Source organism: Cricetulus griseus (assembly GCF_003668045.3).
Source record: "Cricetulus griseus strain 17A/GY chromosome 1 unlocalized genomic scaffold, alternate assembly CriGri-PICRH-1.0 chr1_0, whole genome shotgun sequence".
In the NCBI taxonomy this organism is placed as follows: domain Eukaryota; kingdom Metazoa; phylum Chordata; class Mammalia; order Rodentia; family Cricetidae; genus Cricetulus; species Cricetulus griseus.
Genome location: NW_023276806.1, coordinates 229728123 through 229739188, shown reverse-complemented (window position 1 = coordinate 229739188; position 11066 = coordinate 229728123). Strand labels below are relative to the sequence as shown.

Sequence of the window (11066 nt, the reverse complement as noted above, 5' to 3'; positions counted from 1 at the left end):
TGCACCCCTGAGTTGGTCCTGCCTCTGAGACTGTGTGGTTTGCCCAGCAGGTTTTTGCTTCATTCTTGAGGTGTGAGGTGGCCCCTAGCTCCCATTTTCAACATAGTAGATACCTCCGGAGCCCCCACCACACCCGAGGGTTTCTTTAGCCTTGGCAATCCTGGAATTCATTCTGTAGACCAGGCTGGCCTTGAACTCAGGCAGGGATGCACCTGCCTGAACCTGCCAAGTGCTGGGATTAGAAGTGTGCACCACCATTACGTGGCTTAACCTGTGATTCTTTTGGCTCTAGTTCGTGAGCTCTCAGGGCCTCAGGCTCCTTGAGTTGGTCTCTTGTGTTCTCTGTTGACACTACAGATTGGAGTTACCACATGTGCAGTTGCATCAGCTTTATGATGGGTTTAATGTATAAAAACAGTGTTTGGGGCTTATGTATGACTGCTACACCATCTTGGTATCCCAAGCTGTCAGCTTGACTGCAGGAGCCACGCCCAGTATGCCCACTTCTGGATGAAACTTGTGATTCTTCTGCTCCTGCTTATGGCATGTCACAAACTTCATCTCTTGGTTTATTTATTTAACTAGGGCCACCTTTTGGCCTTGGTGAGGAGGAAGTCTAGATAACAGGTTCACACAGTCTAATTTAATCAGGAAATTAAATAGTCGGGATGGGATCATCAGAATCTGGTGTAGGGGTGAGAAGGGAGCAAACTGCTCCAAGGCAAGGCACAGAATATTTGGCAAGGAGTTACAGTGTGCCCCTCTGTCCGGAGGCATGCTCAGGGAGGCCAGGAGAGGTGCATGCAACGAGCCACAGGGCCAGGTCCCGCCGGGGGTTCATGCTGTCCTCAAAGGCTTGTTGTGGTTCACCTAGAGAGAGAAATGATGACATGGGAACTCTGCCCTCTCCAGCAACCGCTTGGAAGGATGGGTTCAGGAAGGCACAGAAAAGGCCAACAATCTTCTAGGCTAGGTGGCACACACTCAGGAGGCGGAGGCAGGGGGATCTCTGTGAGTTTGAGGCTGGCCTGGTTACAGAGTGAGTTCCAGGACAGCCAGGGCTACACAGAGAAACCCTATCCATGTTTAAAAAAAAAAGCAACAAAAACACGCCCCCTAGATGGGGTCTCACTATGTGGACCCAGATGGCCTCAAACTCACAGATCAGCCTGCTTCGGCCCCGTGTGCTGAGATTAAAGGTTTATATCACTACACCCAGCCACACTTTATTTATTTATTTATTTATTTATTTATTTATTTATTGGTTTTTCAAGACAGGGTTTCTCTGTGGCTTTGGAGCCTGTCCTGGAGCTCACTCTGAAGACCAGGCTGGCCTCAAACTCACAGAGACCCTGCCTTTGCCTCCTCTGTGCTGGGATTAAAGCCTGCATCACCAGCGCTGGGCCTGGAGGTGGTTCTTTTGTGTGTGCACTTGTGTGTGAAAGGCAAAGAATAACTTTGGTTGTTCCTCAAGCACTGTTGACAATTTTGTTTTTAGGGTCTCTCACTGGCCTAGAACTTGCCAAGCAAGAACCTGACCTGGGTTCTGGGAATTGAACTTGGGTCCTCAGCAGGGTGACCTGGGCACTGGCAAAGCACTGTCTGTGACTTCCTGGGCTCCTGGAAGCACTTATCCACTGTATCCCATAACACAGGTGCACCGTCCCCCCTCCCCGTCCCGTCCCCCCCCCCAGCATTGACCCTCACCTGGGAGATGCTGACGCCCGTGAGTCTCTCCACACTCTCTGGCAGGCGGCTTAGGATGTCCAGTACTTCCCCAGTCACTTTGGCGGCCCCCATGGTTCCACTTCCGCTGGACACCAGTGTGATCTTATTGGCTGAGGTCAGGGGACCGCTGATCTCTTCTGCCACCTGGGAGGTAGAGAGAGCTCTGACCATATCACCCATCAGATTCACCCTACTACTGACCATAAACTGCTCAAGCTGGTCACTGGCTTATAGTTGGCACTCTTAATTTATGGTCCCCCAGTCACCTACTTCACCTCACCCCTCTCCCAGAGTCCCACCCACCCCCAGACCTGGGGCAGTTTCTCTAGCAGCATGTCCAGCTGGGCGGCCTCCTGGTACATCTGGAAGGCTTCTGCCTTCTTAGCCATTTGCTCAGCTTCAGCACGAGCGCGGGCCCCTATGGCGAAGGCCTCGGCTTCCCCACGCATCTGTAGAGGTTACAGGGCATTTAAGACTGCACCCATTAAGAATAAGAACACCAAAACAGAAGGCAGAGGTGGTTCACGCCTTTGATCCCAGCAGAGGCAGAGGCAGAACTCACAGATCTCTTTGAGTTCTAAGCCAGCCTGGTCTACAGAGTGAGTTCCAGGACAGGCTCCAAAGCTACAGAGAAACCCTATCTCCAAAAATCAAAACCAAAACCAAACCAACCCCCCCCCCAAAAAAAAAAAACCCAAAACGAAATTCTGAGGCCAATGAGATGCCTGAGATGGTAAAGTGCTTGCTGGCAAGGCCAACAACCTAAGTCAAAATTCCCAGGACTCACATGTGAGGAAGAGATCCGACCTTCACACTGGCAGGATAGTACATGCACCATCATGCCCCCCACGTTAAAAGAAAAACAAAAACAAAAAACCGACAACAAAAAACAGCTGGGGGGCAGTTGTACATGCCTTTAATCCCAGAATTTGGGAGGCAGAGGAGGGAGGATCTCCGTGAGTCTGAACCCAGCCTGCTGTTTAAACAACAACAAACCCAAGCCCTTCCCGGTGCCAAGCTGGGCGCACGCCCCAACTCACCCTCACAGACTCAGCCTCGGCCTCTGCCTGCATGATCAGCTGGGCCCTGGGGACGAAAGGGAAGTAGGTTCGCTGCCTGCCGGGCGGGTGCCTGGCCTGCCTAGGAGTGTCCCGGGGCCAGGAGGGGGGCGGGGAGGGGGCGTTACTTTTCTGCCTCCGCCAGGCGCTCCAGTCTGTAGCGCTCAGCCTCGGCAGGCTTGCGCACGCGGGCCTCCAGCTCCTTCTCGCGCCGGGCGATCTCCTGCTCCTGCACTGCCACCTGCTGGGCGCGTTCCACCACCTGCACCTGCACCCGCTGCTCCTCGATCTGCTGCTTGGTCTTGGCCACCTGGAGAGCAAGGGACACTCTAGACAGGGCTTGGGAGCAGATGCTCCCCCACCCCGGAGCCAGAGAGAAAAGCCAGCAAGCACTACGGTGTGGAAGAGGCCCATGAAGTCGCTTCCTGGTCTGCTCAGCCTACTGGGTAGTGGGATCCATTTCAAGGACAGAATCAAGGCAGAACCTGGGAGCGGCCTCACGACTCCTCAGAGCAGGTTCAGGCCTTAGCAGGTACCTGCTCTCCCCTGGGTGGGGCGAAGCATCTCGCCCAGGTCTTCACTTGGGTATTTGTGTCCCTGGTGGTCATCTTCTACCTCCACAGTCCACTTCCCTTTGCAAGCCGTTCTTAGGGTAAACCACCAACTCCAGCCCTGACCTCTCAGTAGCCAGTACTGCCTTTTCTACCCTGCCAGCGGATACTTTTTTTTTTCTTTCCATTTTCATCTTTTGCATACCAAATAAATTCAAAAGAAAAAGCCGGTATGGAAAACGCGGCTTCCTCCCACCTCTTGCCTCAAACCGCTTGGTTCCCTTCCTAGAAGCAACCGCTATGGCCAGTTTTCAGACTGTGTGTGTATGCTCAGATTTCTCTTTTCCACCGTCAACATTGTTGTTATTATTTTGGTTTTTCAAGAGATGGTTTCTCTGCGTCGTAGCCCTAGCTATCCTGGAACTCAATCTGTAGACCACATTGGTCTTAAACTCAGCTAGCCTAGTGCTGGAATTAAAAGCATGTGCCACCACCAATCTCTTAAAGACACACACACACACACACACATATATATATTCCATCTCATGAACTACAGTTACAGATGGTTGTGAGCTCCCATTCGGGTCCTGGGAATTAAACTGAGGACCTTTGGAAGAACAGCAGTGATCTCAACCACTAAGCCATTTCGACAGCTGTTTTTTTTTTTTTTTTTTTTTTTTGTTTTTGTTGTTTGTTTTTTTAACATAAGATGTTGTCCCTCTGTATTCCAGGTAACCTTAAAAGTACATAGCATGGGGCTGGAGAGATGGCTCAGAGGTTAAGAGCACTGACTGCTCTTCCAGAGGTCCTGAGTTCAATTCCCAGCAACCACATGGTGGCTCACAACCATCTGTAATGAGATCTGGTGCCCTCTTCTGGTGTGCAGATATACATGGAAGCAGAATGTTGTATACATAATAAATAAATAAAATCTTTAAAAAAAAAAAGTACATAGCACATATCTTTTTTTATCCCAGCACTTGGAAGGAAGAGGCAGGCAGATCTCTGTGAGTTTGAGGCCAGCCTAGTCTACAAAGCTACACAGACAAACCCTGTCTTGAAAAAAAAAAAAAAAGTACATAGCCCAAGCTAGGCTCATGCTTGATGTGATCTTGGATTAGCAAGATGACTTTGATCCTGGGGGAACCACGTGGTAGGAGAGGGGCTGGCTCTTGCAGGCTGTCACTCACCTGAACACACATAAATGGAATTAAATAATGTGGGGTGGTGGAGAGACAGATCGGCAGTTAAAAGCACTGACTGTGTTTGCAAAGGACCGGTGTTCATCACCTAGCATCTACCTGGCATCTTATGACCATCTGTAACTCCAGCTCCGGGGGATGTGACACCCTCTTCTGGCCTCCACAAATACCAGGCACCAGCACATGAACATAGTACACATACAAACACGTAGGGGAAACACTCATCACATAAAATAAACACATAATATAAAAATGATGATGTGGTGGATTTTGGAGAGCCCCCTTTGAGGGCCCTACCCTGCCTGGGGAGTGGAGGGTGGATGGGGTGGGGGTAGTAGGTTGGGGGAGGGTGATGGGAGTGAGGGGAGAGAGAGGGAGAGGGAGAAGGGATTGACATGTGAAACCAGCTTGTTCCTAATTTGAAATAATAAAAATAAACACATAATATAAAAATAAATAAATACATATTCTTTCTTCGTTTTTGTTTTTGTTTTTGGAGACAGGGTTCTCTGTGGCTTTGGAGGCTGTCCTGGAACTATCACTTGTAGACCAGGCTGGTCTCAAACTCACAGAGATCTGCCTGCCTCTGCCTCCCGAGTGTTGGGATTAAAGGTGTGCTGGACATGGTGCTGATGACATGGGGTAGAACTGTTTGCAGCCTGAGAGCTAAAACAAGGTAGCCCTTTCCTTATCTCATCTCATCTGGAGACTCCATCAGACAACTAGAGTTTCTCAGCATTCTGTGTCTGCCCAGGCTTTACACAAATGCTGCAAGTTCTGACCTAGGGCTCACCCACTAATCCCAGTGAGCAGGCAGATTCGCCAATGTGCAACCCATGACTGGCAGGGACCAGCTAAGCCTCCCTGTAACGTAAAGGGCTGCTCGGAGATCACTGTCCATATTTCAAGGCCCACGTCCGTTTCCTTCCTCACCCTTTTCTTTGATTGCCACAGTTTTGGGGTACCTTGTGCAAGCGAAAAAAAAGGTTCTCTTCTTCTGAATAGGTGCAGACTCTTACCCAGAACACTTCCTGGCAGTGAGCACTGGGTGGCTCTTCACTCTGGTTCCTCTCTGCAGCCAGAGGCCCTTACAGACAGGCACAGCCTAGCCAATTTATGGCCTCTCTTTCTTTCCACTCTCTCTCTCTCTCTCCTTTTTGATTTTTGAGACAGGGTTTCTCTGACAGCAGCTCTGGCTGTACTAGAACTCACTCTGTAGACCAGGTTGGCCTTGAACTCACAGAGATCCACCTGCCTCTTCCTCCCAAGTTCTGGGACTAATGGAGTGCAACACCAACACCTGGCTCGTTCTTTCTTTTTTTGGGGGGGGAGGTTTTCAGCTAAATGCTCCAGTCTATATGCATGTGCAGATCACACGCATGTACAGGTGTGCAGGCCGGAGGACAATTTAACACTGCCACGCCTCTTCAGGCACCATCTACCTTACCTTCTGAGACAAGGCCCCTCACTGGCCTGGCATTCAATGATTGTGCTAGCCCTGCTGACCAGTGATCCCCCAAGATCCAGTATGGGGATCACACGTGTGTGCCACCCAGCAAGTTTATCAACCGAGCTACCTCTCCAGTCTCTGCTCCAGACTGTTACCTCTTTTTTTAGATTGGGGAGATGGGTTAGCATTGGGGAACTAGAGTCTGAGCAAAGATAGAAGTCTCTCCTAATTTACAGATGGAAGGGAGAAAGGAGAGGGACCACCGAACAGCCTAGACAAGCCCCGTGTGGCTGCACTTACTTACCTGCAGCTGATAGGCCAGGTCCGCCTGTGCTCGGCGAGTGTTGACCTCGATGTCATAGGTAGCCTTCTTCAGCTCATAGTCTCTCTGTGCCTTGGCCATCTCTATTTCACTTAGACACTGCGCAGATACCTTCTCCTGCTTGGCCTTGGCCTCCTAGGACAGATTAGTGAGGGAGGCCAAGGCGTAAGGGCCTGCTTGCTCTCTGCCAGAAGTCTCTATTGTCACCCCTGATGACACAGTCTGGCCAACCACTCAGCTGGACCCTCCAAACCCCCTTGTGTCCTGGGGTGTCTAGCAAGTCAGTGGTGACCAAACAACACCCATCGCCCTCACCCGTATCCCGGCATCTCTTTTGGCCTCTGCTTCCCCAATCCGAGCATCTTTTTGGACTTGCGCTGTGCGAGCCTTCCCCAAAGAGTGCAAATAGTCCTGTGGGAGAGTGAGACCAAGGTTTGAGAAATGGGGCCAGGCTTTTTGTTTGTTTTGTGGTGCAGGGGTTGAAGCAGAGCCCCCAGCACACGGGGCTAGGTGAGTGAACTAAACTTGTTCTTTGTTTCCCCAGACAGGGTCTCTCTGTTATGTAGCTCTGGCTGTCTTGGAACTTGACTTATAGACCAGACTGGCCTTCACCAATTCACAGAGACCCACCTGCCTCTGATTCCCAAGTGCAGGATTAAAGGCGTGTGCTGCCATCACAGGCTGTTTGTTTTTGAGACAGAGTCACACTTTGTAGCCCAGGCTGCTCTGGAACTGGAATGGAACTCACTTTGTAGCCTAGATAACCTATGGATCCTTCTTGCTTTAGTCCCCCCACCCTATCCCCAGTGCTGGGATTACACCAAGCCTGCCCAACTGCATAGTTTTACCTGGTCATCATGAATGTCCTTCAAGGTGTAGCTAACCACACTGATACCCATGTTGACCAGGTCTGAGGAGGCCACTTTGAAAACTTGCTCTGAGAATTTCTGTCTGTCCTTATAGATCTCCTAGAGAGAACAGTGAGGAGAGGTCAGATTCATCATCTCTTACCGACAAGCCGGTCCTCAGGTGCCACTCATCCTGGCACCCTACCCAGAACTGTTCTTGTCCCCCAGTCACACCTCCACAGTCATATGGGCCATGATGGCCCTCTGGTGGCCCTCCAGTGTTTCCAGGGCAATGTGGGCAATCTCCGCCTCGGTCTTCCCCAGGAACATCTGGCAGGCGGCTGCCAACATCTCCTTGTTCTGGCCCTGGATTTTCACCTGCAGCCATAGTAGAGAGAAGAGGAAGAGCTAGGTGCCCTTGGGGGTGGCTGGAGAAGGTGAGGCCAGAGGAAAGGCAGAGTCGAGAGAAATCCCTGGTCAGAGGTACTCAATGGCCTGGAAAAGGTGGGTGTGGGCTTTGGGGGAGAAGGCTCTGAAAGCCTCACCTGGGCAATGCCCGTGACTGAGATGGGGACCCCATGGCGGGTATAAACCTTTTCACTCTTGACATTGAGGGTCAGTGTGTTGAGAGAGATCCTAGGGAGAAAAGGAGCAGACAGTAAGGGAAAGAGCAGAGAGGAAAATAGGCTCCCTCCGGGGTTCTGTGGGTTACCTACCTCTGGATTTGTTGGATGCAGGGCAGGACAAAAACTCGGCCTCCGGCCACCATGACTGGGGGGCTCCTGCAGAACCCTGAAAGGTGAGGGCATAATGTGGCCGTGGTAGAGCCCAAAAGACTATGGGGTGAAGGGTGGAACACACAAGGAGAACCTGGTGGGAGTTGAGGGCGAGCATTCTAGGCCTTGGAAAATAGAGGCAGGGAATCACAGGTGGTTTGTGGCCACCGTGGGCAGAAGGTTGGGGCTGGTAAACTAAGTGAGGAGAGAACAGGGCAGAGGTCAGGCTTCAAGGGGCTTGGGGAGGGGAGGAGCGGGTGTCACTGGCTTTGAAGAGACTTACCGGAGACCACCATGGCCTCATTTGGGCCACAAGTGAAAAACATGGTTGAGGCTGCAGCTGGAGGGGGATGGAGAGGAAGCCTTTGCAGAGGGGAAGGGGCCTTGTGGCACCTCCTCCCCCTTCGCGTCAAGAGAACCGTCTGCCCCTGCCACCGCCCAGTTCCTTAAGTGCTCCCGTGATAGCCCTAAGATCCCCAGGGACTTCTTCCTCTGCGCCTGCTGATTCTCAGGGTCTTCTCCCGCGCCCTCCAGCCCCTCCATCCCACAAAGCTCTCCCGCGCCCAGGGGTCTGCAGACCGTTCCGCATCCTCCCCGCTCCTCCGCCGCCCAAGGCTCCGCCTCCCCTCCCCACTCACCTTCCGGGACGCGGGGAGCAACCCTACGGGGGTCTTGGGAGCCGCGCAGAGCCCTAGTGAGAAGCAGGGGCAGCTCGGACACCCGGCTTACTGGAAGCTGCGAGGGTGCCCCTCACCCGGCCGCACCCTGTTGCTGCAGCAGCCGCGACCCCGCCCCCGCCCAACCCCTCGGTCCGCCTCTTTCCCGGCAGGCCCCGCTCGGGTCCGCAGCGCTCCAGCTCTCGGCAGTCCCGGGGGCTTGCCAGGCTTGCCCGCTAGCCCCGGCCGGGAAGCTCCGCCCCCGCCCCCGAGACCACGCCCTCCCAGGCTGGTCGCTGGGTGCCCGCCGTCCGCGGTGAGTAAGCAGGTTGCCACACTAGCAGCCAACTGGCAAAACCGCAGACCCAGTAATGTATGACAGCATCCGGTGACCGGATGTAGGTTGTAACTCCAAGAAAAAGAGTTCGGGACCCAAGAAGAGGTGCTGACCGGGAACTAGTCACATCCTCCCGCCGCCACCATCACCATCCTCACCCCCCCTTTTTTTGGCCGCGTGAAAAGATACACTTGGACAAATGATGATAGTAATAACCGGCAATCAAGTTTATTCGTGTTCACAGAACATACTAAGGCGACCCCCAACAGCCGCCCTCTGACAATCCGTGGACCCAAGACTCCCGCAGCCTCTCCTGAGAAGCAACCAGGAAGACATCAAAGGCCACAGACCGGATCCCCCAAGGGTGTCCCGAAAGCCTTACAACAGACTACAGAAGTGAGGGGCTGGAAGACGGAGTGTTGCCCCTAAACCCATGACCAACCACCAAGTCTAATCCCCACCCCGGCCCTCCCTCCCACCGCTCTGTCTCACCGAACCCATAAATCATTAATAAATAATCCAGATGTCAGTGTTACGGCAAGGGGGCATATCCCGCACCCCTGCATAAGTTAAAATAAATATTACATACACCCCCTCCTTCACCTAGGAGGTTATACATAAATATATAAATATTAATTAGGACGCTGAGAAGGCTTCGGTCCTTCCCAGTAGGCCTCGCCAGGACCCACGGTGCCTGCGAGCTCGGGCTCGCCTCAAGCACCGGCGTCTTGGCTGTAGTGTTGTGAGTTAGCATCGCCTTATAAGTCCCAGTTTGGGATACGCTCTGGCGCACCAGATACGCCTGGTGCCTTTGTTGTTTTTTTCCGGGCCAGGTGTGACCGGGCGCATTCAGAAGGCCGCGGGGTGTTGCTGAAGGAAAGCTTTGAGGTCCAGAGCATAGTCCGAGGACTCCGAGGTCAGATTCAAGGGCTCGAGGACCGGGGGCTCAGTCATGAGCGCAGAGAGGGTTTCAGGTGTCGCGGCGCTGGTGGCGTCCTCCGGAGCCAGGGTCTGCGACACACCTTCCTCGGCCATCAAGATCTGGCAGAAGACGATGGTGAGCAGGAGAAAGAGGACCCTCTTGGCAACGTTGGGTTCCTCGGTTGGCAGCTGGCGCCGGACCTGGGAAGAGATAAAAGAGGGTTAAGTCGGATCAGGGTCCCCGCCGTCTGGTGTCCCCCGTAGGTACCCGAGCGGCGCGAGCCCCTGCTGCCCACTCCGGCGACACTCACCACTCGAGGGTAGAGAACCCTTCGGCTGCGTTTTCGGTGCCCGCGGGAAGTGTGGAGACGCGCGGCAGGCGCCACCGCCCGCTCCGGGAGAGGGTCGAAGGTGAAAATCTCGGGACCGGAGCCCCGCCGGAGTTCCGAGCCGGTGGAGGGAGCGGGGGCCGGGGCTGGCAGGCCAGTCATGGTGTGGACGTGGTTGCGCGAGTGGCACATAGTTTGAGCGCAGTGCAGAGAGGGTGAGGAGCGTTGCTGATGGCCCAGCGAGGCGGCGCTAGTTATATAGTCAAAGCAGAGGACGGCCCGCGGAACTCCGCCCTTCGCAGCTGGGGAGCAGTTGGCTGCAAAGGGCTGGAAATTCCGAGGAGGAAACAAAACGTAGGCGGGGCCTTGGCTGCCTAATCCCTAGATGTCCCAGTGCACGTTTTGCCTGGGAGTAGTAATGCCGGTGGGTGCAATCGCTGGGGGTTAGCACATGTCCGGACATGAGGTGGCTAGCGGGGGGCTCCCAGACATGTAACACATGGCTCAGCCACCATCCTGAGAGAGGCCCAGCAAGATCAAGGGACCGCAGAAAAACACATTCGCATACTTGGAAGTATGCGTAGAAAACACACGTGTCAGAAGGGAAGTCATTGCACAAACTTCCAAGAAGACTAAGACCACACTGAAACCCACTGACCCAGCTCTGCTTGCCTCAGCACACATGAAGATGAACACACACATCACATGTATTTCACATACACACACAGCAAGGTGCAATGGCCACCTAGGGGCACCCCAAGCGAAGCTATGCGAAGAGGGATACAGCAGAGACAAGAAGTCAGTAGCCCCTGTTGGATGGGACTATAAGAGCGAGTTCCAGGACAGCTTCCAAACCCACAGAGAAATCCTGCCTTGAAAAACAAAAAC

The 11066-nt window shown here is 53.4% G+C and overlaps 2 protein-coding genes across 3 annotated transcripts; both read right to left on the bottom strand.

Moving 5' to 3' along the window:
• Positions 1-384: 384 nt before the first annotated feature.
• On the bottom strand, positions 385-8733 carry Flot1 (flotillin 1). Of its 2 annotated transcripts, XM_027388611.2 has the most exons (13): positions 8574-8733; positions 8219-8275; positions 7876-7951; positions 7705-7795; positions 7394-7537; positions 7160-7279; positions 6627-6722; positions 6294-6446; positions 2915-3096; positions 2769-2814; positions 2040-2177; positions 1708-1872; positions 385-870 (listed from the first exon to the last, which is right to left on the bottom strand). In XM_027388611.2, exons 2-13 carry the CDS (start codon positions 8259-8261, stop codon positions 838-840), a joined length of 1287 nt encoding a protein of 428 aa, XP_027244412.1. In that variant the 5' UTR covers positions 8262-8275; positions 8574-8733; the 3' UTR covers positions 385-837. The 2 variants fall into 2 exon arrangements, with proteins under 2 accessions (XP_027244412.1, XP_027244413.1); XM_027388612.2 differs by lacking the exons at positions 7705-7795; positions 8574-8733 and having other exon boundaries at positions 8219-8281.
• Positions 8734-9131: 398 nt separating this feature from the next.
• On the bottom strand, positions 9132-10429 carry Ier3 (immediate early response 3). The gene is made up of 2 exons (XM_027388648.1): positions 10161-10429; positions 9132-10050 (listed from the first exon to the last, which is right to left on the bottom strand). The coding sequence occupies exons 1-2, from the start codon at positions 10368-10370 to the stop codon at positions 9778-9780; spliced, it is 483 nt and encodes a 160-aa protein (XP_027244449.1). The 5' UTR covers positions 10371-10429; the 3' UTR covers positions 9132-9777.
• Between the last annotated feature and the right edge of the window lie 637 nt (positions 10430-11066).